This window comes from Drosophila navojoa, chromosome X, assembly GCF_054131105.1.
Source record: "Drosophila navojoa isolate 15081-1374.11 chromosome X, UAZ_NAV_1.0, whole genome shotgun sequence".
NCBI classification, from domain to species: domain Eukaryota; kingdom Metazoa; phylum Arthropoda; class Insecta; order Diptera; family Drosophilidae; genus Drosophila; species Drosophila navojoa.
The window spans coordinates 19,698,800-19,726,685 of NC_142895.1; the positions used below are offsets into that span (position 1 = coordinate 19,698,800).

Genomic DNA, 27,886 nt, shown 5'->3' on the forward strand with positions numbered 1-27,886 from the left:
AAAAAAAAAAAAGCTGTCTATATTTTTTCTATAGTCTATATATTCTTTTTTGGAATGGATTTACCCATATTTATTTATATATATACGTACATATATCTACATATATTTCTTTTCATATACTACATATCTTTAAAGATAAAGAATTTCTTTAAAATATTATTCATAATTTTCAATTCAATCATACTTTGCTCTTCCGCTTCAATCTTAAATCTTTTCTGATCATATATGTAAATTATATGTATTTCCTTTCGTATATTTATTTAATTATTTTCATATTCTATATTTCTCTTGCCAACCTTTAAATAATGTCTTTTATTGATCGTTCTTAAAACTATTCTTTTTTTTATTTCCTTCCTTTTCATGCCATTTCTTTGTAATTACAGAATTCACACATATTTTAAGACTTTTATTTTTTTTTGTTAATTACTTTGTTTATTTCCATCCTATTCATTCTTACCTATTCTATGCCATATATAAATCGAATGCAAATGTATTTCAGTAACGTTATGTTAAACTACTTCTTGCGAAATATTGAATTATTACAGAATTCGAGCTCAGAAATTTTTGCTAATTTTACGTTCATCCACAGTGTCAGAGATCAAGTAATCTGATATTTGCATATACCTTAGGTTCTTATAACTTTCATTATTTTCATTAGGTCTTTTATATAAACACGCCCAAGTGTACTATAACTTTTATATATATATATATATATATATATATATATATATATATATATATATATATATATATATATATATATATATATATATATATATATATATATATATATATATATATTTATGAGATATATATTTGTACAATTCCGTTTTGTTCAGCTCATCACGAGTTTTGTTGTCCGAGTTTTTAAATACTATTATTTATAGCGTAAGTTTCATACACATTTTGTATTATTCACGATTTATCGCGCGTTCGTTTCATTTAATCCATGCACAATTTTTGCCACTGGAATTCGAGCACATTGAATTTTTCATTGTCGCTGATTTTTGTGGGTGTTGGCCTCCATTTGCCGCGCGCACACACACACACCCACACACACACACACATTGTTTTGAATCACATAAAAAAAAGAATATATTGAAGAAGGGTATAGCTAAATGTAAAGGGAAAACAATGGCAACAATTGCTATGGGGATCCGTATGTTGCTCCGGCTTTTGGCCACTCGAGGGGCAGCTGCTCAGCGCTTGGCCAATTGATTATTGTAACTGACGCTACCTTTTCATGGTTGCGGCTTGTGGCACACAGGTTGTTGCTACTGTATCTTCTTGAACGTTGCCGATGATGATGTTGTTGTTGTTGTTGGTGTTGGTGTTGTGGCTTGCAGTTCTTTGGTACACTGAAACTGTTAATTAATTCGCGTTCCGATTCGTTAACTGCATTCGAAATACTTTGAAGCGCGAAATTTTGTTTGTTGCTTCTGTTGCTTCTGTTGTTGTTGTTGTTGCTGTTGTTGTTGCTGTTGCTGTTGCTGTTTGCTGACCAACGCGGCGCGGCGCGTACTTTCAACGGCATCGAGTGGGCGGGTGGCATGAGAGGCGTGGCCGCACGGCAACGCTACAAACACTGCATTGAGCATTAAACTGCAACTTCACTTCACTTAACTAAAGCCACAACACAACAACAGCAAAACAAACAAAACAAAACAAAACAAATCCAAAAAAAAAAAAAACTGCTCAAAATTCAAATTCGTCTATGCGTCGCATGTTGTTGCTGTAGGTGTTGTTGTTGTTGTTGTTTGATGTTGCTGCTAACGGTTGTGCGATCGGTCAGCGCTTGGGAAACGGTAACAGCGTCGCTAGTGGAAAGCACAGACGGCCACGGTAGACCACGAACAGTTGCAGCTGATGCCAGACGAAAGCACCGTTCGCTTCGAGTAACCAAACGCGAATAGAAGACACCGCGGCCAGCGGCCAGCAACCAGCAGCAGTTAGCGACGACAGCAGCAGCAACAGCAACAAGCAACAAGCAGCAGCAGCAGCAGCAACAGCAACAGACGATGAAGCAGCAACACACAACGGCAATGGCAACGGCAACGGCCGCCAAGAAGCTTAGAAACCCGCTCTGCCACAAGCGTTTTCTTGGTCACAAGACAGAGCCAGAGCCAGCGCCAGAGCCAGAGCCAGAGCCAGAGCTATCATCAAATGTTTAGTATATGATATTATTCAATGGTCTCTTATGCGATTGGCCCCAGCGTGGGTTGCCCCACAAGATCGAAACGCAATTAAGTTGAGCTGAACTTAAAGATAATTACAGTTTTAGGTAACTTAAAACATTAGTAAAAATTTAATTTATATAATAATATATAGATATGTATAGTATATATTGAGATGGCTTAGGCTTTGCATTAGCTCACTTATAGTTAATATACGATTTATTTTTAGATATCATCTAAAATACTAAATACATCATATACTAGATTAGATTAAGATGAGGGAGTATGGATTCGGTTTAATAGCAGACTTTCCCTCACACACAATGTCTCCCTGTCTATCACTGTCTCTCTCTCTCTCTCTCTCTCTCGCTCTCTCTCTCTCTCTCTCTCTCTCTCTCTCTCTCTCTCTCACTCTTTTTGCAGTCACTCACTTCCTTTGTCTAGCTTTCTGAGTCTTTCACCATCTGTTTCTCAATTTTTCCTTTCAGTTTGTTAGTCTCTCTATCAGCCTATCTCTGTCTTACTAACTCTCTCTATCTATTATTATCCCTCTCTGTTCCTTTGTCTCCAACTGTATTTCTATCTCCGTCTCTTGGGGAATCAACTAGAGCGCGCGTCGACAGCGCGCAGAGCTTTCGTCTCTCGCTGGCCTCACGCTGCTCGTCTCTTCTCTATCTCTCTCCTCTCTCTCCCCTCTCTCTCTCTCTCCCTCTCTCTCTCTCTCTCCATCAATCTTTTTCTTTCTCACCCACACACATCCTCTCACTCCCCTTTCCAAGTTGCATATTTCATATCAAAAATTCAATGCCAACCATAATGAACAACTTCATGAGCAGCCCTCGTAGTGGAAATGGTATTTATAGCACTTGTTGTTGCTGTTCTCCGAGCCGCCTGCTATCATGTGTGCCGCTGTGTCAGTTGTCATGCCAATTGAACTGGCGTGTTTAATAAATATGACTTCTGAAAGAGAAGAGAACCCCAAACCAGCTGGATCAGTGGATCTACAAGAGCAGCGCTCCAAGCAGAGAGTCAGAGCTGGCCAAACCAGACCACAGACGAGGCCAAGCTAAGCTGGACTCCTTGTGTAGCTGCTCCACTTGCAATAGGCAACTAGTTGCAACGGTTCTTTGTGCTTGTCTGCCTCTCATTATCTCGTTCTCTACTTAACAATCTCTCTCTCTCTCACTCTGGCTCTCCTGCTCGCATCCAGTTCGATGGCAGAGAAATAAATAGCACGCCTGGATGCCTGCTGGAATAGCTGGTTACCAGAAAAACTAACTAAGCTAAGCGGTCTGGCTAACTGCTGGCTGACTAGCTGGCCGGCTAGCTAGCCTTGGCGGGCCTTAATGAATCAACGCCAAGAACGCGTGCTTCATGGCGGTATTTGGGTGATCGCTGACCAAAGTTGAGCACCAGCAGTGGCAGCAGGTGGGCACCAAGAGCTGGAAAGCGATCTTGATCGGTCATGCATTCAATAGACAACAGCGATTGCATGTGCTCCACTTGCCTCCAATGGCGTCGTGTTCTCCCCATTGTTTGCAGCTCTAATTACCAACGATCTTCAGCTCTAATCACCACACATTTAATTGCCCTGGCCGCTGACTCGAGTGTGTGCCAGTCGATCAGGCCACTTAAGCAGCCATCGGCCAGCACAGAGATGAGGAGCGACTCAGCTGGCTAATAAAGAATTTGTGGCGTATCGATGACAATCACAATTTCAATCAATCACAATCGATCGCCGATCGCCGATGATCCTGCTGTAATCTAGCTTTATTCGTTAGTCAGCGCCTTAGACACAAGACCAGCTAAGCTGTTTCTGATTGATTGATCAGTTAGGCATTATTTATTATAATATTTATATGAAAGGATGGCATAGTTCGGGTCCAACCATGCTAATACAATTTCCAATAAGTAAGCCCACTCTAATTAGCTGCTAAAGCAACTGCTTTTCACATTAAATTTGAAGATCTTGTTGAACGCATAAATCTGCCTAGGCTTGCGTATAAAATTTCATGTTTATGGCCAACAGACATAGAGTGAGACGGGTAGATAGACACAGAGAGCGAGAGAGAGAGAGAGAGAGAAAATGTCAACAGTTGGCAAATACGCTAATGAAATGGGGCAAGTGAATGCCATAAAATTGCATTAGCTGCAAATCACGGCAAAGCCGACAGCAGCATTAGCAACAGCACCACCGGCACCACCGGCACCACCGGTAGCCACTTAACTGGGTAGAAGCTGCGCATTGCAATAGCTCTGATTCCGTTTTGGCGTCTATGTTTGTCGCAATCATTTAAATAAGCACAGCTCCACAATCTGGCCGACTTTTACCCGACGCCCCGGCCAAACTCAATCCCAATTGCCGCTTAGCGCGATAAAGAACAAAGCTTTCACCCCATCAACAGGCCAGAGCAAAGTCGGATTCAGCCGACTTTTGCTTTTAATGCCGCGCGCCTAGTTAACTGAAATTGGCCAACTGCATTTGCGTGCGATTCACTTACCAAATGTCTACAGATGCGGCTACCAGCAGCTGAACGCAGTCCAGGCAGCCCCTTGCCGCCGCATAGTGCAGTGCCAGTGCGCCTCCGTTGGGTCTTTCGTTGCCAGAAATCGAACCCGGATGCATTGGCCCGGACATGTTCAGGCCGATGGGCATGCCCGCCAAGTACGAGTCCAGCTGATGGGCATGCATTCTGCTCAGATTGTGATTGCTTTTGCTTTTAATATTGTTGTTGTTGTTGTTGTTAATGTTGTTGTTGTTGGTGCTGTGACTAATATTGCTGCTGCTGCTGTGCAGCTTATTTAGCTTAATGTTGTAGTTGTGGCTGTTGTTCGTGTGCTTCAAGTGCTGATTCGGGTTGAGCGCGTAGTCATTGATAGTTCTGCAAGAGAGTGGATCAAAACATTGCTGATTAAAATACATACTAAATTTATTCCAACAAAAAAAACATTGAAATCAATTAAAAATATGTTTATCTTCATCATACTGTTGCTAAGTCAAAGTTTTGCCAAGTTATTGTTGTCTCTTATTAAATATTAGCTGAGTCGCACTACTACTAATTTCACGAGCTTACTTAATTTAAATTTAGTTCATTTTCTTTCACAATCTCTAATTTGTAAAAAGAAAAAATTATAATAAAAGCTAATAAATAATACGTTAGTATTCATATTTTATGTTGTGTTTTCTTTATTATGTTAACTATATAATTTCGTTGTGCAACATTTTGTAATACTATTTTTATGAGCAACTAAATTTAGTTAACTTCATTTCACAGCCACTGAAGTTGGCAAAGAAAAGTAAGTCTATAAAGTAATTAAAATATTTAAATATTCCATATAAATAATATTTCAATATTTGTAATTTAATTTTTCAGGTGGGGGAATTTCAAGGGGGATTATGAATTTTTTCAGGGGGGGAATTTTAATTAGATTATAGAGGAGATAGGAGATAGGGATAGGGTTAAGATATACTAAGGAGAGTAAAGGTTTATTTAGGATTTTTTTCTCTTTTTTATTATGCCTTTAATTTTTATAGATATAAAGATAGATATAGAGATATATTATATCTCTATATATATATATATATATATCATATTATTTTATTTTTTTTTAAAAATTGAATCAAATTTAATGATATTATGAATAAAGCTTATATCGGACGTCAAACAGATTAGTTCAGAACAGAGGCTACTCTCGTATTGTATACACATGCTAGATTCAAAAATTAACTGCCTTAGGTTGACGAATATATTTCGAAAAGCAAATGAAAATAAGCATGACTTCTAAGCCTAAGCTCGTATAAATATTTTTTGTTGTAGCCTCAACTACTTCTTTATAAAATAAAACCAAAATGAAATCAATTTGTAGCTACAAATTCAAATAAACATTAAATCGAATCGAAACCTAAATTCGTTCCAATTCAAATAATAATTAAATTGAGCTATTATAATTCATGAGGTAAAACTATAAATATGCTTCTCTCAAATTGACGTGTCCGATAACAATTAATCATCATATAAAAAATTGTAAGCTGTACATTATTTTTTTAAATTACAGCCCCCTACAAATAAGTATATGCACACCCTATAAATATTATCAACAACTACATATACAGCTACTCAATCTAATTTAAAACATCGCAAGGCCTTTGTCTTTGTGATGGAAAGAAAAAACTTTGCATACTTTTCAAATGCGCTTGGCGCGCTTTAGCTGCATTTTCTGTTGCAGCCTTTGCAGCTGCAAACGAAAGACTCAAGACACAAACTTGATGCCAATAAGCACGCAACAATTTGAGCCGCTTTTGCCGCCAGCTGCGGCAAATGTGCCAAAAGTTGTGAAAACATCAAAATTGAATTTGCCAATTGGCTGGAAACTAACGGGGTCGAGTCGAGCCGGTGGCCAACCGCTGAGTCATTGCAACAGCACTTGCCCCATGGGCGAGCCCACTTTGGATTGGGCGCCACTTCCGCTAGCTCGGGCAGCAGCAAAACTCGGGCAAAAGTCGTAAACTTGACTCCGCACATAAGCAACAAATTAATTGAGAGCGGGCGCAGCGACGAGAGAAGCAGCAAAACAACAACAACAAATGGAGTGATGTTGTTGTTGCTGTTGTTGTATCTCAGTTAAGCGCAGAAAGAAACTAAATGAACGAACGCCACAAGCCAGCCACTTTCTTTCACTTTATTGCGTCAACACATTTGGATTAGATTGTCAAAACGAGACGATTGCTTGTAGCAGGTGCCACCAGGTGAGCCCCGGAGCGGCAGGTGAACAGCTGAGAACACAATTCGGTCACACAGAATGCGGGCCACTTGGTCAGCCAAATGCACGAAAATGTGAAAAACAAATGAAAATCCCCAAAACCCCAAAAAAGAAAAACACATTACAAATTATTATTGTTCCCAATGAAAACAGGCAAAAGAGCAAAGCACTTTGTATACCCTAGACTCTACAGAGATTGAGCAGCTGATTGACAGCGTGATTGCTGAGTAAAGCAAGAAGATCTAGCTGCGAGAGATCTAGCAATTGTTCTTTTCAAATTCGAAATAGAGAAAATAGTGAAAAATAAATCTATATTTTATAACTATATAATAGTATATAAATTTACTAGGCCAATCACTAGTTAAGATCTATAGCTAAATGGAGTCCAAGACAGAACTTAAGTGAATAAAATAGAAAAGAAAGTAAATAGAATTTAAATAAAAATTAAAATAAATACATTTATCGAAACAGCTTCAAGCTCAGCTACTTTGAGCTGCTTTAGCATGATCTGCACTACCATGATCGGATCTATCATGAACTGTTCTACCGTGATCTTATCTATCATGAGCACTTCCACAATGATAGGCTGTATCATGATCTATTCTACCATGTTCTAAAATACCATAATCTAATCTATCATGAACTGTTCTACCATGATCAGATCTGTCATGAACTGCTCCACTATGATCTGCTCTACAATTATCTACACCACTATGATATACTCTACCATGATCTGCACTAGTATATTCTGATCTATCATGTTCTGCTGTACCATGATTGGATTTTTCATGATCTGCTCTGCCATGAACTTATACACCATAATCTGATCTATCATGAACTGCAAAAAAAAATTCACTGCCGACAGCAGGGCAATAGATAAACAGGCTGACCGAAGCAGAGATTATGTGAATATGAGGTGACTTTAGTCTTTGGTGGATGGATTTAAAGATCACTTTTGAATGCGAATCGTATGAATAGGAGACTTATCTCAACAGCAACAGCTGCAGGTATATCCACTGCTATAGCAATAGCTACACTCGCGCGCACTCCACACTTGGTACAGGGTATTTCTGAGTGCATTGCATGCCACTCACTTTTGCTCGCACTGGCAGCTCACACTCACAAATAAACAACAACAAAAATAAAGAAAAAAAAATCGTCGAGCTTTGACATTTTACCTCAATTTGATGGCAATATCGCGACACTTGACACATGGCACTTTTGCAGCTGGCTGCGCTTTGGCTGTTTCCTCGGCTGCGACGAAGGATACTTTGCTCTGATCCGCCGGCTTCTTTTCGCTCGACTCTGGCTGCTGCTGCGGTGCATTCGCTATCGTTGCGTATTGCGTCTCAGCCTCTGGGTCTTCGGCCTCGGTTTCGCTGGCAAAGTCAACCACCAGCTGCTGCTGCTCGTCGTCCTGCGGAGCGGCCTCTGGCTGGGAGTTCGAGCGTCTGCTGAAGTAGCCGACGTGCTGTTCGACGCCCGCGTTGGCGTCCAGCAGGATGCGCTCGTAGGCGGCGCTTTCGTTCTCGCTGATCGCGAACCGCTGCTCGAAGACGCGCATCGGCAGCGCCGTTTGCCGCAGCAGCTCCATGCGCTTGTGCCGCAGCTCAATGGAGAATATGAGGCGCACGCGCACCTGGCGCCGCAGGCCCTGCTGCGTGGAGCGGGCTCGCTGCAGGCGCCGGCGATTGTGGCGCAGCTCGAGCTTCTCGAGCCCGCGCAGCGTCTTCTCTGCCACGTGCAGCGTCTCGCTGCCACGCCCACTGTAATCCGCCACCGAACTCAAGTCCAAGGCGCTGCGCGTGCGCCGCCACGGCACCAGATCGAAGTGCGAGAATTTGCGTTCGCCCAGCTCCGTCCAGGGATGAAAGTTGATTTGAGAGACGCCGCTGTTGCCCTGCCGCAGTATCCAATCTGAGGCAGCGGCAACCGTGTTGCACGCTGCACGCGTGTGACGCACGTGCGCGTTTTTGGCGCTCGCCTGCGGCTTGTGGCGTTTGTAGCGCGGCACCAGCGTCGCCTCCAGCATGCGCTCATCCAAGCCGTAATCCCGTCGCAGCAGCTCCAGCTCCAATTCCCTGCTGCTCGCCGTATACTGAGCGCCGTTCCAAACGATGACCGGTCGTGCCGAGAGACTCGCGGACAGTGGCCCGCCGCTGGGCATGTTCGTGCTCGAGCTCGACTCGGACACCAGCTCGCATGGAGCTGTCCGTTCGAGCTGATGTTGCGGTTGCTCTTGTTGCTGTTGCTGTTGCTGTTGCTATTGCTGTTGTTGCAGCTGAGCTCGCGTTCTTGTTCTCTGCGCGTTAGCGAGAATTTTCGCCCGGTTTTCGGGAAACGGCAAACGGCGAACGGGAATAGGGGCTCGGGTTCAGGTTCACGTTCGTTTCGTGTGCGCGTTTTACGTTTTATTCTGTCGCAATTTGCTGATTGCTTTTTAATATTCGCCGTTGTCGCTGCTTTCCGGTTTCCGTTTTCTGTCTTTTTTTTTTTTCTACCGTCCGACGTCTGCGCGCCGTGACGCCGTCGCCGCAAATGCTGCTGGTCAAAATCCGAAACAAACTCCAACTGCGGCTCCGAATGCGACTCTAACAACGACTGAGTGCTGGTCGAGCGAGGGTTGAGCGCGCCCTATGCAAACCTGCGATGCCAGCGCCGCAGTCGGCGTCGCTGTCGACGCTATTGCGATGATTAATTGTATGCAAGCGCGCTTTGAGTTTATACAACATTATGTTGCTGTTGGTTTTTATTGTTGTTTTTGTATTTGTTTTTGTTTTTGTTTTTGTTTGCTCAACATTGGTAGACGCAGCAGCAACATCAACGAAACCCCCACCTGATGCCCCCCCCTCCGCTTTTATTGTTATTTATTTATTTTTCACGCTTGCTGCCATGTCACCAGGTCGCGGCGACTGCGCTGCCAGCAGCCAACTGACTGCGCAGCCCTCGCGGCGCTCATTTCAAATGTTTCACTTCGCTGCGCACGCGTCAACAACAACAACAGCAACAACAACAACAGCATTATTGGGGGCCGCCGCCGGGGCCGATTAAAATAGTTGATGTTGTTGTTGCTGTTGTTGTTGTTGTTTTTGTTGTTGTTGCATGCCCCATTCAAAAATTGCGAGTTCACAGTTCTATTCTCAGCTAATTGACAGCCGCTGCTCATTGACATGCTCATCATCATCCAATAATGTGGAATAATGAAGGCTTTATAGACAGACACAAAGTCTATGGAGTTTAGCTCCCATCAGGCTAAAATTAACTCATATTTCATTAGATTAAAAAATCAAATGAAACAAAAACAACTATCGAAGCATTTGTTGCATAGAATTTCTAGAGTGTTAAAATATATTTATTGAAAATAATATATTAAATAAATAAAATTAGGAGAAATTAATATTGGGATTATATATTTTATTTGAGGTAATTAGTAAAGATATGCATATAAATTCTAAGATAAAAATTAAGTACAATGCATATAATTTGATTAAAATTAAGTAATCTGATAAACCAAAAATATATATTGCAGACAACTAAAAGATAACAAAACCGAAGGCGGCAAGAATCATATATATATATAAATACATATTTTATATACTATATACATCATGATAAACAGACTCCAATATAATATTATGATATGACGTGATGCTCTGTAATAAATGGGAAAGTTTGTTTTCTAACTTTCCTAATTCTATTCAATTTCGTCACAATTGCCTCTTGCTGCTGCCGTAGTATTAATCTGAGGCTGAGAGCTTGTACAGAGCTGTTGTAAAAATGTTAATCGAGTGGGTTTATTGTGCTTCTCGTTTCACTTGACTTGTATTCGCATAATCTCGCTGCGTGTAAGTGAGAGAGAAAGAGAGAGAGAGAGAGAGAGAGAGAGAGCGAAAGAGGGACATTGATGGGTAGTGCTGCACGCAGCCTCGATTGCTAATGAGTCAGAGCGAGATAGTCACTCGGACAGGGTCTTTATAATACTCAGTGGATGAAGAGAAGCGACTAGAATTTGTCTTTCTAGAAAAGCGCGTTGTGGAGGACGAAGAATTGACTAAATGGAGACAGCCCAGATATACATAGATATATATAACTTATATAAACGTATACAAGTCGACTGAAGAGCTTGCATATTTATATCTGTATTGAGTGCCCCCATTTAAATTCGCTGGAAATCAATAAACAAAACAAAAATGAGCCAATTTTAAGTTAAGAATTCAGTAAGAATCCGGAAATATACAACACAATGCATATTTAGATAAACCCAGATATCAAAGTGTGCATATACATATATCAATATATTTCTAAATATCGACTATGTATGTCGCAAGCGTTGCTTGTGATTGTTTTTGGTCGATATCGACGAGCGTCAACCTTGGATTGGTGTCAATTTGAATATGGAATGGAGATGCGTGAAATGCGGTAGAGTCGCAGTCAAAACAGATCTATTATACTATGGACATTGTTATGGATAGATGGATGTAGATTTGCATTATAAATGCATTGGGGCAAACGTTTAGTTTATGGCCTGGCCGCCTTTCTAAGCCAGATGCGGCGCTGTTGTGTTAACTGAAACTTGTTTGGCCCGCAGTTGGAGAGGTCTCTTAATTGCAGGCCTCAAGTGTCAGTGGATTGGCCCGAAAGTCAGCCTCAACTAATGAACGTCATCTTTGACATTTTCATCTTCATTTTCATTTTCATTTCCATTTCAATTTAAGCTTTGACTTCGTTACAAAGCAAAGCCCGAGTAAGCGATTATGAAATTATCTCGAGCTAAAACCCAATTTGAACAGAAATAAAATTGCGAAGGTCGAGGACTGTCAAAAAAACACACACACACGCACGCCGACACACAAAAGAGCAAAATTGTATAGGGAAAGAGGCACAACGCGCATGTTTCATCAGGCGGGTGACATTCGCCGAAGCTATGGAGCTATAGATGCGAAGAGCTGCGAAGTGGAGCCATTGAACCAGAAATCACGAAAACTCTTTACGCTGCTTGAGCATGAATCACGCCCCAGCCGCTCGCATGACAGACCTGATAGAGGAAACAGAAGTATTCGACTGGACAGGGGCTTTACATGAGCCATAAGCATTCAATCGACACAAGAAGACCAAGAAATATAACTTCTCCCAACTTCTCCTCATCGGCTCACTCAATGGAAACGCGCCAGCTGCCCACTTGAGCACTCCCTGCTCATTGAGCTGACTGAGTGACTAAACTAATGGCTAGCGAGTAACTACTAACTACTAACTAGTACTACTATCTACTAACTACTTCTGCGGCACTACTCATGGGCGAAGTCTGTTGGAGAATCAGCGTCACGCCTGAGTTGAGCGACATGCAAAAGTTCTACAAGCTGTACCGCGCTGCCCATATAATATCGAATATACTAGATACTAGATACTAGATACTAGATACTAGATACTAGATACTAGATACTAGATACTAGATACTAGATACTAGATACTAGATACTAGATACTAGATACTAGATACTAGATACTAGATACTAGATACTAGATACTAGATACTAGATACTAGATACTAGATACTAGATACTAGATACTAGATACTAGATACTAGATACTAGATACTAGATACTAGATACTAGATACTAGATACTAGATACTAGATACTAGATACTAGATACTAGATACTAGATACTAGATACTAGATACAAGATACAGATAAAAATATAAGTACAACATTAAAGCTACAAGCTACAGATGAAAGATAAAAGATACAAGATTCAGATACAAATACAGAGGAAAGATACAGAGACAAGAATGAAGATAGAAAATAGATGGTAAAAGATATAAGAAATTATTTTATTTGTGAATGATAATTTTCTCCATAGCTTCACAAGCAGATATCAAAGAGTCAGTCAGTCAGTCAATCAGCCAATAAATAAGTTAGTCAGAACAACGTTTTATACATATATAAACTTTGTATACACACATACATAGATACAAATACCATAGACCAATCTATTGCCCCATTGCCACAAAGTAGATCCATTGACGTTTTCTCCCGGTTGTAAGTTATTTCTGACTTTGGCTGCGCTGCCAATGGCGGCTGGAGGGGTCGTGGGGTAGGGCCGGCGGAGGCCGGTCTCGACACTTTTACTTTTTGGGCTTTGTTATCAAAAACAGAACACCGCTAGCATTGAGCGCTGTATAACGGTATGTGGTAGCAATAGCGAACATTAGTTGGGCCGACGTCGCGTCGTCTTCGTTTTGATCGTCTTCAGCCGCCATTCAAATGCAAATGGGCCCCAAGAATCGATGGGTCAATCGATGCTTTGTTTCTCGAGCCGGACAAATTTTCACTTTCCGCACTCGAATAGAAAAGAAAGCAAAAGTGAAAGAAATTGCTAAGACCCCAGACTCACGATCAAGACCCGCCGAGAGGAAGTTGAACTCGAAGCTGATCAACCTCAGCTTCCGCCTAAGATCTAACGCAATTCCCAACACTCTCACATCCATAAATACTCACTTGTATAGTCAAATCAAATGAAAATATCAAAGCTGAATTGGCTAATAGGCTTTGCCAAATAAGCCACTCGCAGGGCCGTGTTCATTGATCACTCCAATGCTCGTGCATCAGTGGCTCATTCATTTATTCAATCAGTTCATCAAGCGGAGGCCTCTGGGCGACTGGCGACTGCCGTGAAAGTCCAAGGCAAACAAAACATTTTCTTTAAGCAATACGAAACAAAAACGCAGAGCAAAGAGAGAAGAAGAGAAAAATATAGCATACACACGCAGCATTAACTAGCAGCAGGTAAACAACAAAGCAAAACAAACTAGCAACAAGACAAACAGCTGCCACATCAGCCACTTGCCACTTGCCACTTGCCACTTGCCGCAGCCCCGCCGCCCCGGCGGAAACTTCATGCAGAACCGCACAATTCACAGGCAGCGAACAGATAAGAGAACTGAAGATGCATCAACTGCAGTGCGAGCACCTGCGAGCATCTGGTGGCAGCTCGTCATCCCGTCATCCCGTCGTCTCGCCGCCTCTTGGGCGAGCTGCACGAGCGGCAGCCATGCGCCGTTCCAGCTCTGAGCGAATTGAACCAAATTCAACGGACTACAAAATATTCTTATGCAATTTTTACTGTTTAGTATTTGATTTGGTATTTTGATATACTGTTAGTGGAGTGCGTGCGGAGGCTGCGGAGCGTTGATTGTGTGGGGCTTTTTTTATGCTCGTTCAAAAAGTGAAAGGGGCATATTGGCTTTGTGCAGTGCTCGTCTAGCTGTATATCTGTCTGTCTGTTTGTCTATTTGCATTGTTAGCGACACGCTAGAGACCTGGAAGTTTTTCTCAATATCTATGACAATGTATGACCTCGTCTTTTAAACCCCACGGTTCAGATTGGGAAACACAATATTATATAAAGTTCAACAGTTAAAATCTGATAATAACTGTTCACTGTTGATCTTTTCTACGGATGGAATTGAAATAATATTTTGATTTGGTACTACTAAATACTAAATACTAATAGAAGCGCCCATTGAGGCGTGATAAATCAAATGCTTAGGGTTCATATATAGTGTTATAGACTATTTTGTAAACTATTTAAGCAATTTTTAAGGATAATTTATATTACTAAATATATTTATTTACACATAATTACTATTATTATAATTGAATTTTTTACAATTTTTTTTTTTCTGAATCCACTTTAATATGAAACTGATTAAATTTGAAATGCATTGCAGCTAGGATTAGCAAAAGCGGGTGAACAAATGACCAATTATGACGGCGACTGCAATTAACGCAGCAACATGAAAAGCATGGGAAAACCTGTTGAGAGCTGTGCTTTAATATGGAAAATGAAAAGCCAAAGACATGAACATCCACATCAACAGCGACATCGACAACGGCGGCGATTTCTAGTCAACCGAGTTAAAAATGTCGTATGTAAACGCTTTGCCTTAATACTTAATTGACATTGGTGGAAAGTTGCAGCAGCAACAAGTGCAACTGCAACAGCAGCAGCAACAACAACTGCAGCAACAAGACCCGGGCCGGCTGTTGACCGAGAGATTTGCTCGGCTAATAGCCATCGCCCGCACTCTGGCTCCAATGAAAGCAAAAGGATGGCCAGGCTCAGGAGCTGGCGCACAGGGAGGGGCGTGACGCGATTCAGTTTGTGCGCTCGGCGCAGCGGTTCGGGCCAAAACGAGTTGCGGCCAGCCAAAGCCGGCTGAAAAAAAAAAAAAAAAAAAAAATTTCACTTTTTCTCTTGGCATCTCTTTTCTTTTTAGTTTGTTTTCTTGATTTATATTTATTTATTTTCTTATATATTTATATTATATATATATAAATATCATTTAAGCCGCATGCTTTCGAGATTTCGATCAGAGAGCGTCGCTAATTAGCGTCAGGTAAGGCGCAAAATAATAACTAAATACACGTTAAGACAAACCCATTTGGCCAGTTGGCCATTTGCCACTTTTGGCCATTTATCTTGTGTGTGATTGCGTTTGCCTAATCCCCGACTTTTATACTTGTTTTATTTGTATTTTGTTTATCTCGCGTTTTCCTCTTCGTTTTTGTTTTCTTTTTCATATCCATGTGTCTGCTGCACGCAAGTTGAATGGACTGCAATGTGCAACACGCCGCGCTCAGCTTGCAATGCATTATGCGATTTACACCGCACGGCGAATTGCGAATTGCTTTGGACCCTAATTGAAAAGGTGTTGGACAGGCACTAAGACTCTCCCTCACTCTCTCTCTCTCCCATTACTATATATAATATATAATAAGCTATGTTATTATATAAGTTATAAATTATTATATATGATTATTGTATTTGTATCTATATATATTTCTTTATTTATTCTATTCTTCACTCTCTCATCTTTCTATATAATATACCAAATTGATCAAGAATTATTTAACTGCTTCTCTTTATCTGCGTCTAAATATATATCCAGAAACTACTCTTATACACATATATGTATATATTTTTTTTATCTAGAATTTGGTTTAATGTATAAGTGTGTGCGACTATACACTACTATTTTGATAATCATTATCATTATTGGCATATGGCTCATTTCTTTTTTGCTTCAAGTCACGTTTTCTTTTTTCCAGAACGAATTGTTAATCTGATTTAAGTTAAGCTGTTTCTTCTTATATTTAACTGTCTAAATATTTCTAAGCATTCATATATCTTAAGTGTTTTACTAATATACATATATTATATTATTATAATCTATATATCGTATCAATCATATAAAATCAATAATGAGCTACACAAAATACCCCCCAAGCACACTAACTTGCAGAGGCAAGTTCAGTCAAAGTTCGAATACCCTGTAAATTACGAGTATGGCTGTACCTACTAATTATTTGTACAACATTTCTGAGCCTAGGCTTGCCTAAATCAAGTCAAAAATCGTAATGTCAATAACACTAAAATCCAAATTCATATTGCGCTCTGCCTCAATCTGGTCACGTTTGAGGCGTCTTTATCACAGCCAAGTTATAAAAGCTTTCAGCTGTCGAAATAAACTACAACTGAATAGATATACATATACACATACATATATACATATATATCATATATATTCACATACATATATAGTGTTATAATCATTGTATCATTAATCTAAGCGTGCCACCACCGCACATCCATGAACAATCTGTTCAGCTCCACTTCAAAGTATCTTAATTAAGAAATTTTTATTAGCTTTTCTTTCTTATCGGCGCTCAGGTTTTTATCTGCGTATTTTGCATTTGAAAGTTTTTGCTTGGAGAAATTCCCTTTGGCGCCGTTATCTGGCGTATAATAATAATTATTATCTAGCAGTTGCCAAAACAAACAAAAAAAGAGAGAAATAAAATAATATTAAATTATATTCTGTAAGCTTGAGTTTACTTCTAGGGCATTTCCGCAACATCGTTTGCCACAGCTATCTCAAATGTGGCAATAACTGCAACAACAACAACAGCAACAACGAAAGAAAAATAATTAAAGTAAGTATTTCACGTCTATGTCTAGAGAAATAATCGCTAAGACCACGCCGAGTGCCTTGTGGCAGATGGCAGGTGGCAAGTGGCAGGTGGCAGGTGGCGGCAGGTGGTAATGGCGGGTGGTTAGCCACGGCGGCTACAGCCAGGCAACAGGCGTGTGCAACACCGAAACAAAATACGATTTAATGCGCTTTTCGAATTCTACAGCGCCGCGCTCTGATCACATCAGTAAACATGGATATGGATAGCTGCCCGTTTATATATACATATGTATATAGAGTAGGTACTCTGAAATCGTATATGGTATTACAATTACTATAATGATACGATTTCTAAGGTATTGCAGATGTTATATAGATGAGGCAAAGCTATCGACACGATATATCCATATGTTTGTGTGCAGAGATATGTACGTATATAGTTAAAAGAGATTAGGCTTTGGAGAGTTGGGTATCATGGTAACAACATTCTCTCAGTTATTTATAGATAGATACTATCTTGTGTAAATTATTGTATTACTTGTTATGACCCCAGACGTGGGCTAATTAAAGCTTATAGACAACATGGATCTGTTATCAGATGGCAGACGATCAACTACTGTCATAATATACCATAGTGTTGATACTGATTCTAAGAACTACAAATGTAACTACAGATCTAATAGCTTGCTTGTTTATTTTATTATATATTCGAATTAGAAACGGATTTCATATTAGAAAATTTGCTTGAATTTCGCCCAATTATGAATAAAAAATCACTTATCTTTCTCTCCCTGAGTATAGTGCAATTATCACAGCTTGTGGCTCAATCAAATATGGTTAAGAGAAATGCCTAATTGTATATCCAAATCCCAGTCAGACACGCCCTAGAAACTATTGGGCATCATTTTAATTGGATTATAACAAAATAACTTTCACTTTAATAAAGCAAAATAAAAGAAGTTCTGATAGATCATCGCACAAATTATTTGTAGATCACGTCTTGATCTGCATATGACAATACTTTCTAATGCCACAAATGAACCAAAGCTTAAACAAATATATACATACATATATGTAAAACATATGCATACATATACAATTTATGTAAATGTTGTTTATAATCAGCAATAATTGTTTGTGAAATCAAATCAATCGATGTATTGCCAATATTTAATTAAAGCCTTGGCATACATTGTAATCAAGTTAATTTCATGTATGTATTTCTAAATATTTTGTAATTCACCTATTTTTGTATTAGCTCTCAACTTGCATACTCCAAATGTAATCGAAATGCAACTTACTCAGAATATTTGCGTTATCCAAGAAGATGCAAGAGATAAGCTCACAAAATACTGTACATCGCGTAAGCATAACACACACACACACGCGCACTATCTCTCGCACATGCACACACACGCTTACACATACATTGATATGCGTGCATGAATAGCACAAGCTTTACAAATATCGAAAACGTTTGATCCGCGACTTTTGCAATGAATACGAAGGAAAAAAAAACAACAAAAACAACAAACAAACAAAAATAATAACAATAACGTATAGTACCAGTGGGGATATGCACGCCTAACTAACACAATTGATGCAACATTTTGAGGCAACGGTTAATTTGTGTTAACTGTTTGTTGCTGCCGGCAAGAATCGCTTTTGAAAGAGAGACGCGCGCGCGGCACGTGCTTTGCGAACAATGGTCGACGCTTGTTTAAGTCTTGAATCTTTTAGTCTGCGGTCGGCGAGTCTTCGTTTTCGACTTCGAGTTCGACTTCGACTCTGACTCCAGCTTTGGCCACCGGTCGCCAAAGAAATGTAAAAGCCGCCGCAGCCGCTGCCGCTGTTGCCGTCGCTGCTTCTGCTGCTGCTGTTGCTTTCAGCGCTCAAAGCGTCAGCGTCGTAGCAGCAGGCGTGAAAGCTCGAAAGCTTCTGCTCGTTTGTTTACATTGAATATTTGTTGTTATTATTGTTTAGGCTACTTTGGAATTACATGTGTATGTGTGTGTGTGTGTGTGTTGTGGTGGTTGTAATGCGTCGATGCGCTTTTTGCACACTGCTGGGCTTTTTCTGGCTTCTGCTCGCTCTCTTTTTTACGTTTTTCGAAATTTTGTTGATCTTAAATTATGCCCCATACCCTATGTAATTAGCGTATGGGATATATGAATAGAAACATAAATTTGCATGTATGAAAAATAATGTTATAAGGATGGAAATATGTTATAAGGATGGAAAATATATTTAAACTGAATTAGGGTTTTCTTCAAGCTAAGACTTTTGCTATATCTAAATATTTTTATTCTGCATTTAGCCATACTCATAAGATTTACAAGTTTTGGCCTTCGGTGAAATCTCTTTGATTTCCCTCAAATATTTCCATGATATAAGCCTACTCATAATCATTAATATTAGATGCACTTCTAGCAAGCAGCTAAACAGGGTATCTGCCGGCCAACCACTGTTCGACTCAAGCACTCTTACTTGTTCAGCTAACTTTATTCAATCGAGTTTATGTTTTTTTTTTATTTTTGAATGCTTTTTATAGCCAGAGCCGCGTCATGCGCTTCTAGGCAGCTGGGCAGCTGTTTAGCTACCATTGTTTGGCTGCTTGTCTAACGGAACAAGCGTTTCTTCTTCTTCTCTTAGCCATGCTAAAGATACATATTCCATTTACATAAATACCAATAAGCATTTATGCATATGACTAAACCTATTTTCTATGCACTTCCAATATCCCTTTCATCAACTGAATTAGGTCTTTTGCAATTGAACGCGAGTTCAGTTCGACTCGGTGCGGTTCATTTGAGTTCAGTTGACTTTATAGTTGGTTAGTTGGTCTTTATTTTCTATTTATATGCAATCAGATAACTAATTGTTAATTGCAATTGGAAACTATTTCGTAAAGCACTTCATTAGCAACTGCATTATAGCCAATTATCATTATCTTTGATGATCATGCTAATAATAATCAAACTCTTGATTGAGCACCTTGGAAATAGCTTCCAAATTATAGACTTTTGCGGCAAGGTCATTGAAAGTAGCTTTAAATTTATATGATATATGTATATCGTCTATACATGTATGTAGATATGCCTATGATGATTATATCATAAGGCTATTATGAGAGCAATCTGGGAATTACTCTCACTTAAAGATAGAACTTCAAGTAGGCTTTTGTAAGGCTATGGGCTAAGAGCTACACTTCCGAATTTTGTAACTATACTTTTATAAAAAAATAAATATTGTGTGGGTACAGAATATCAAAAATTTATTGTTTTGGCATTTGTTTTGTGAAGAAAGTCTCGCCCAATATTGCCCAATCAATCTGCAAAGCCTTCGAAAGGGTAAGGTATTTTTATTTATTATGGAGTTCCATTAATTTTATAGCCCAGTGCTAATCTATTCCCGCGGTAACTACTATCTCGGTTTTTACGTTTGGTTAAGCCATTTCGGTTTATACAAAATAGGCATATTAAAAAATTGCGGATGCATTCCCAGTATTTTAATTACACAATAGACAGTTCTTTCTAGAGGTAAGAACGAAAGAGACAGAGAGAGGTGTGTGCCAACCGAGCATACACATTAGCCTCTCTCTCTCTCTCTCTCTCTTTCCCCCTCTTTCTCTTTGATGCCCATCAAGTGCTGCCTCGCTGTCAACTTCGCTCGAATTGCGAATTTCGAATATAGAACTTTACAACACTAGAAGACTGCCCTATGCAATTTGCCACTGGCTCGTCCCTGTGTACCACTGCTGCTTTCAGTCTTTCACTACGTAATGTTACTTAACAGTTCTTACGGCTAATGTTATGCTAACATTCGTCACCCTGTTAAATTTGCAAACATAAGCCAGAGTATTGTATATTCGGCATATAAAAATGTATTTACATATGTATGGTGTATAACCTACCTGATAGCACTTGCTGCTGCCAGATTGGGCGGGTGTAGCCTGGTGGCGCCTCCAAAGCGCTGTGGATGATGATGTGGATGTGGATGTGGGTGTGGCTGATGCAGCAGCTGCTGTGCACTGAAGTCGAGCTCATTGTCGAGTAGGCCGTAGCTGTTGTTGTTGTTATTGTTGTTACGATTGCTGCAGCTAAGCCGACTCGCATGGGAGCCGCGCTCCGAGTTGCACTTGGAGCCGCAGAGCGAATTGTCGCAGAAGCGACAGCACTTATTGTAGCTGAACGTGGAAGTGCAGAGCGTACAGAAGGAGTCCAGCTGTGATTCGGCATGATCGTCATCGAGATCATCGCCATCCATGTCTGCGTCGTCGGCGTCGTCGCCATCTGCATCCACCTCAGCGTCAGTGTCCATGTGCAGCTTGTGGCAACGCAGCTTCAGCGTGTGCGCACTGCTGCTCTGATCCTCCGATCCATCCGAGCAGAAATTATATCTGTCGCTCTCCGTGTCCTCAGCAAGGCTGCTACCCGCACTGCCCTCCGCCCGCTGAGGCGACAGCCCGAAGCTGCTCAGCGGGCAGGAGGGGTAGCGCGTCAGGGGAAACTGTCGGATATTGTACTTGCTGGTCATCGATAGGTTCTCGTTGAAGTATATGACATTGGAGGTGCCGTTCGGCTCCAGCTCCAGCTCGCGCTCTCGCTCCCTCGCTCTGCTGATGCTCAGGTCGTGATATTTACGCAAGAAGGCTGCATTGCAGTCGGCTGCTGTATATTCGTGAAGCTTCTTCGGCTTCTGTACGGGATGATGTGACGAATAGAGTTGCTGCTGCTGCTGCTGCTGCGACTGCTGATGTTGCTGCTGTTGTTGTGGTCCATTGCTCTTATTGTTATTGCCATTTCCATTGCCATGGTTGCTGTTGTTGTTGTTATTCTCGCCGACAGATATTCCGCCGGACCGCAGAAGATCGAACAAGCGCTGCTTGAGATCGCGCATTGCGTAGGCATGGGCGCGTTACCTAGCTGACTGTCTGCAATAATAGATGAATCATAACAATATTAGTACTTCATTTACAATAATAATAAATATTAATTCATACGTTAGGTAAAGTATATTTTGTATATTTTTACGCGGCTATTTTTAAGAAAGCAAAAGCTTTTCAAGTGTCATAGCAAAGAGCTTGTGTGCGTTAGCAACGATATGAGCGCTACCACACAAATTCCATACGATATATCTGACCAAACCACAATCAGTGCTCAATGCGGACTCGTGATGTAGCAGTCAGCTTGCAATCGTTAGCGCGCACATGTTGGGCAGCCATATGGATTTACCAAATTGAGTAAATACTTGCGTGTTATCGATTGGTAAATTTCTGCACCAAAACATTTAACAAAATTTATACGCGAAACCTAAACAATCGCCATTTCTTCAAAAACCCTGAGCTGAGAGTAAATACTGCACAATAAATCAAAATTCGAGCAAGCTAACTTTCTGCCGTGCCGCATTTACAGATACAACAATATGAGTACACAGCGCGGCAACGCGACTCGCACACGTGCACAAAAACACAAAAATCGTCATGTATTTAAAAACGATTTGCATGACAAAACACCACAGCAGATGCGCCTCAACAAAATGCATGTGTCGACCGTATGCCAGCGCTGCAAGGAAGTCATTGAGTGGAAGATCAAGTACAAGAAGTACAAGCCCCTCACGCAGGCCAAGACGTGCGCCCGCTGTCAACAGCGGACTGTCCGCAAGGCGTACCATGTCATCTGCAAGGATTGCGCCGTCAAGGATCATGTGTGTGCCAAGTGTCTGAAGAGTGCCGACGAGGTGGAAATTGAGGCGCCACAGCCGACGCCGCAGGAAGAGCAGCAGCTGCAAGTCGAAATGGACAGATTAATCAAATCGTTCTCAGAGCGCAAGCGACGCGCCTTTCTACGCTTCATGGAGAAGGGGCGCAAACAGGAAGCCCAAGAGCCACTCGACGAGGAGGAGCGTGAAGCTCAAGAGAAGGCAACACGGGTTAGGCATACACGCGAAGAGCTGCTAGAGAAGATCAAACAGCTGAATCTCGCCGAAGAAGACGACGATTATGGCGAAGATGATGACGAAGACGAGGAGGGGGAATCTGATCGCGGCTCAGAGGAAAGCAGCAGTGAAGAGGATAGCGAGGAAGAGCCGCAAAAAGCGAAAACTATAGTAAAGAAGTAACGTTCAACTGCCTTAACGCTGTGCATTTAGAGTATAGTAAACAAATTTTTTTTGTATATACATACAAATAAATATAAAATTAATTAAAAATTTAGCTCATATTTTTCATAAAAATGTAATTTAAATTGCAGTTTGTTGGCCGCACGAAAAGCTTAAAAAGTTTTAATATACGGCGAAGTTGAGTTTATTCACGAAATTAGCGAAAGCTATAATCGATTAAATGTAATCGATTTCAGTCGTTCACAAGCTGATTGCTACAGCATTCAGTTCTAGCCGGCAGTAGCGATTCCCATCTTAGCAAATTTGCAATTTGTATATTTTGACAGGAGCATCGAAGGATAAATAAGTACGGCAAGGCTTGCAAAATGACAAATAAAAAGCCGAAGACCGGCCGAGCTCGCCGGAACAAGACCAAATCAAAGAACGACGTCGGAGAAGTCGGACAGTCACTTCTGGCACAGACACCAAAGTCTAAGACCAAACAGAAAAAAAAATTAAAAACGGACAAAACTAACGATCTCGACCAACAAAAGCTGACATTAGAACAGATACATTGTCTGCATCAGATTGTGCTCGATTTTTTAAAAGGAAACGAACCGTGCCAAGAAATATTTGGTTTAAGCAATATGGAGCGTAAAGAGGTTCATAATTTTGCTAGACAGCAAGGCGTCAAAACGCGCAGCCGTAGCCAAGACGGCGACCGTGTGCTAACACTCAGCCGCAGCGAAAGCAACCGAATGAGTACGTTCCTCGGCGATGTCAGGCTGTCCGTATCTTTGCAATTCGGCAGTGTTCTTAACAAGGCACTAAGTGAACTGGGCCGCCGCAGAACAGTGCCCATTCAGCCGAAACGTTGCAGCCAGTCGCTCATCCAAAATGGAGGTCTGCTGGGCATGCCGCTCGTGCCTCCATTTCCGCGCTGCACTAATGCAACGCTGACCGCCGAACGCAAGGAGCTGCCTATATACACAAAGCGCCAGCGTATTTTCCAACTGCTTGAGATGTCGCAGGTAAGTGAGACTTCCATGACAATCAACAGCCCATGGCCACATCTCTCCTGTCACGTTCAATTGGCTTTTAGGTACTTATTGTTAACGGCGCCACAGGCTCCGGCAAGTCGACCCAACTGCCACAGTATCTGCTCGAGGATGCGGCAGTCATGAAAAAACCAGTGCGCATTGTGGTCAGCCAGCCGCGTCGCATTGCCGCCATCAGTGTGTCCGGGCGCATTGCCGAAGAACGCGGCGAGGTGGTCGGCGAAACCGTGGGCTATATTATACGAATGGAGAGTAAGTATTGCAGTAGTCCAACCGACCCGACCCCGCCCCATCTCACCATCTCATCTGCTCTGCAGGCAGGTACAGCAATAATACTGCGCTGGCACTGACCACTAGTGGGTGCCTGCTGCGCACCCTGGCCATGCAAGGGCCCGAGTTCTTTGAAAACACAACACATCTGGTTATTGATGAGGTCCACGACCGCGATCTGGACACAGACTTCCTACTACTAGCAATTAAGTTGGAGCTCGAGCGTAACAAGTCGCTCAAAGTGATATTGATGTCGGCCACCATGGATCTGTTGGCCTTGTCCAAATACTTTGATGATGCACCCGTCCTTAATGTGGAGGGTCGTAGCTTCAATGTGCGCGTCTATTCGCTGGAGGATATACTGCACATTACTGGCTACTTGACTCCGCAGATGAAGTGTCTGCTGGGCGATCGCAAGAATCTTGATGGCGAGCAGCTGATGCGCACCTATGCCCTGGCTCACAAAAACAACGAGCAGGATATTGACAACTCGTTGATAGTGTCGTTGTTGCAGGTGCTGCTGCTCATGGGCAAGAAGGGCGCCGTTATTGTCTACTTGCCTGGCTACCAGGACATGATCAAATTGATGGATATGGTTCATTCGTCTCTGCCTAAGAACATGATCAAGGTTATGCTACTGCACAGCCAGGTCGACAGCCAGAGGCAGAAAGATGTCTTTCGTGAATATACAAACGTCCAGCTCAAGGTGGTGCTCAGCACCAACATTGGCCAGACCTCGATCACCATAAGCGATCTGCTGTATGTGGTCGATACGGGTCGCGTCAAGATGAAGACCTACGACCCATCGACAGGCGCCTCACATCTGGCCTGCACCTGGATATCCCAGGCGGACGCACAGCAGCGCACCGGACGTGCCGGCAGGCGTAAAGATGGCATTTGCTATCGTCTGTATAGCAACGCTCAGTTCCAGTCCTTCAGTTCCTTCACCGTGCCGGAGATATTGCGCCATACTCTCGACGAGGTCTGTCTCTTGGCCAAGATGGCAGCCCCGACCAAGCCAATCGAAGAGTTCCTATCCCAGGCTCTGGATCGTCCGCAGTCCACCGCCATTATTAAGTCGTGCGCCAAGCTGAAGCTCTTGGGCGTGCTGCGCGACGTGGACGAGAGCGTCACTCAACTGGGCCGTATCATAGCCGAGCTGCCGCTGGATGTGCAGCTGGCCAAGTGCATGGTCTATGGCATCTACTACCAATGCATGGGCAGCCTGAGCATCATTACCGCCTACTACTCGGTGCGTGATCCGTTTGTGCTGCCCAGCGATCGCTCCGGACGCACCGAGCAGCGCAAGTCGCGCGACTTCTTTAGCATTGAACCGTGCAGCGATTCGATTGGGATCCTTCAGCTATATCATGCCTACATGTCCGCCGACAGAAAGGGCGGCCACGAAATGGACAGATTCTGCGAGAGGAACTGCCTCTGCCGCAAATCCATGGATAATTTCGTCGCAGCTGTGCAGAGCCTACGCCTCACTCTGATGCGCATATTCAACTTCCCGAACATGCGCATGACCACCAGGTATGACAACAACCTAAACATGGTACGCCTTGCCCTGACAGCTGGCCTCTACCCGCGCATCGCCCACGTCGAACATTCGAAACACCCCCATCTAGTCGAGGAGTTTGATCTGCGTGTCCAGATCTCCCGCAACTCTACCTTGCTGCCCTGTTTCTCAAGGCGCCCCAAGAGCACCATGAACGAATGGGTCGTTTACGTGGAGAAGACACGTTCAGCCGGCTTCGTCTCGCACATTGAGCATGCCACGCTGATCAGCACCCTCATGGTGGCGCTGCAATGCGGCAAGACGGTCAAACTGGAGCAACATGTGCCGGAACTGTGTTTCTATGAGGACGAAACGTACAATAAAGTGGAACAAAGCATCCTGCGCCTGGACTCCTGGGTGCGCATTCGCCTCTCAACTGAGCTGGGCTCCAATCTGATCAGGCTGCGCTCCCACATTGCCCAGGAGTTTGATGAAATGATCTCCTCCCGCACCATGGTGCCCTCGCGCTGTCCATCCGTCGACTATGTCCAGAAACTGCTGGACCTCGACGCCGACCTGTCGGGCCTAACCGCCACAGACATTGAGTTTTACTGAGAAGACCAGAGTTTTTCCTTTAAAAATTTCCATTTTAATCTAAGTGTCGAGGATGCCAAACAACTTTGACATGGTGACTTTTGTCGCCATGACTGCATTCTCGAAAATTCTGTAAAATCAAAAGACTATCAACATAACCACAAAACGAATTCAATGTCCCAAATAGCCCTGAACCTCACTACAGCCACTGCAAGTCCCATCTTGAATTGTCAACATCCACGTGAATCGATTCATCAAATGAAGTCTATATGAAAATATGTACGCATACAGATATGCATGTTGACATTCCGAATGTATTTGTATGTCTTAATATATTTCATTTCAATCATATATGTATCTATGTACACATGTTACATAATATTACAACTAACCTGAAAATTGACTTAGTCATACCGGCAAGTCTCTTCACACTCACACTCACACTCACGCTACTATTTACAATGTACAATGCAAATATCAAATATTGATGAAAATGTGAAGCAGTATTAACATGCGGCAATCGTATGACCCAACTAATTGTGAAGAACTTGTGCATATCTCTAATTCGAATTGTAATGTTTAACATAAATAATCTTCTCCAAAGACTGCTGTGAATGCTAAAACAAAAAACAAAAAAAGAAAAAAAAAAAAAAAAAACTAGATATAAATACTCATGTACTTGAAGTTTACGCATTTTGCTAAGCTCGTTAATGCTCAACGATGGAGAGCGAAGAAGACGGATGGAGAGAGAAAGAGAAGGAAACATACTTTGGTATGTAAGGAAGGCTATGAACACAAAAATACATTATTTTAAATATGTATCATGAATGTGAATAAAAATAAGTTGGCTTTGCTAAATGAACGAATTGATTGATTGATTGACGTTCAGCTCAATCAGCTGAAAGTCTAGATGTAAGTTGTTGACCAAATAAATTTATATATTATATAAATAATATTATATATTATATAAATATAAAATAGTATAAACAACATAAAAGCTTTTAGCAAATTATAAGATAGTTTAGTAAATCTATTGACTGATATTATTAAGATACTGTAGAGGACAAGAGACATAAAGAGAGAGAGAGAGAGAGGATGTAATGAAGGCCTTAAATGTTAATAGAGCTATCAATGTATATACTAGATACGTATGTAAGTACTCTATGATATACTCGTTGATCATCTTAGGTAGTGCTGAAATAAATATTTGATCTTACAGAGAGAAACTGTCGAGGATGCCTAATTGTTAAATATATTTATATAAAATAACATAAAAAAGAGAGAGATAGAGATAGAGAGAGAAAGAGAGAGAGAATGTAAATATATATATAAAAAAATATGCATATATGAGAGGGCTCACTTCACTGATGGATGGTAATCTTAGCTGCGATGAATACCTGATATCCTATAGAGAGAGGATAAGCTGATAAATATATATGAACATATTTGTATATGTAT

At 41.6% G+C, this 27,886-nt stretch overlaps 3 protein-coding genes and 1 long non-coding RNA gene across 7 annotated transcripts in view; 3 read left to right on the forward strand and 1 right to left on the reverse strand.

Moving 5' to 3' along the window:
• Window positions 1–21,827, reverse strand: part of f (espin protein forked) — a 39,997-nt gene extending 18,170 nt beyond the window's left edge. The window contains exons 1-2 of one of the 4 annotated variants that reach the window (XM_089263386.1): window positions 20,820–21,827; window positions 4,676–5,056 (exon numbers count right to left, since the gene is read on the reverse strand). In XM_089263386.1, the coding sequence (XP_089119512.1) occupies window positions 4,676–5,056; window positions 20,820–21,805 (1,367 nt within the window). In that variant the 5' untranslated portion in view covers window positions 21,806–21,827. Of the gene's footprint in view, window positions 1–4,675; window positions 5,057–8,113; window positions 9,720–18,207; window positions 18,715–20,819 lie in introns of those variants that run through there. The other 3 variants (XM_089263389.1, XM_089263387.1, XM_089263385.1) reach the window with 3 other exon arrangements.
• Window positions 12,872–13,678, forward strand: LOC149090692 (uncharacterized). The gene is made up of 2 exons (XR_016197432.1): window positions 12,872–13,117; window positions 13,215–13,678. It is a non-coding gene; the product is annotated as an uncharacterized LOC149090692 (long non-coding RNA).
• Window positions 21,828–22,110: 283 nt separating the features above from the next.
• On the forward strand, window positions 22,111–23,116 carry LOC108656081 (uncharacterized protein C9orf85 homolog). Its single transcript, XM_018107994.3, has 2 exons — window positions 22,111–22,257; window positions 22,321–23,116. The coding sequence occupies exon 2, from the start codon at window positions 22,331–22,333 to the stop codon at window positions 23,024–23,026; it is 696 nt and encodes a 231-aa protein (XP_017963483.1). The 5' UTR covers window positions 22,111–22,257; window positions 22,321–22,330; the 3' UTR covers window positions 23,027–23,116.
• A 197-nt stretch (window positions 23,117–23,313) lies between these two features.
• LOC108656056 (uncharacterized) lies at window positions 23,314–27,290 on the forward strand. Its single transcript, XM_089263850.1, has 3 exons — window positions 23,314–24,036; window positions 24,108–24,315; window positions 24,381–27,290. Exons 1-3 carry the CDS (start codon window positions 23,392–23,394, stop codon window positions 26,447–26,449), a joined length of 2,922 nt encoding a protein of 973 aa, XP_089119976.1. The 5' UTR covers window positions 23,314–23,391; the 3' UTR covers window positions 26,450–27,290.
• Window positions 27,291–27,886: the final 596 nt, after the last annotated feature.

What these genes read in the sequence shown, in the direction of transcription:
- LOC108656056 (XM_089263850.1), top strand. Translation starts at nt 23,392, where the DNA reads ATGACAAATAAAAAGCCGAAGACCGGCCGAGCTCGCCGGAACAAGACC. An exon ending in AACTGCTTGAGATGTCGCAG is followed by an intron (nt 24,037 to 24,107) that starts GTAAGTGAGACT and finishes ATTGGCTTTTAG; the next exon opens with GTACTTATTGTTAACGGCGC. An exon ending in CTATATTATACGAATGGAGA is followed by an intron (nt 24,316 to 24,380) that starts GTAAGTATTGCA and finishes TCTGCTCTGCAG; the next exon opens with GCAGGTACAGCAATAATACT.
- LOC108656081 (XM_018107994.3), top strand. Translation starts at nt 22,331, where the DNA reads ATGAGTACACAGCGCGGCAACGCGACTCGCACACGTGCACAAAAACAC.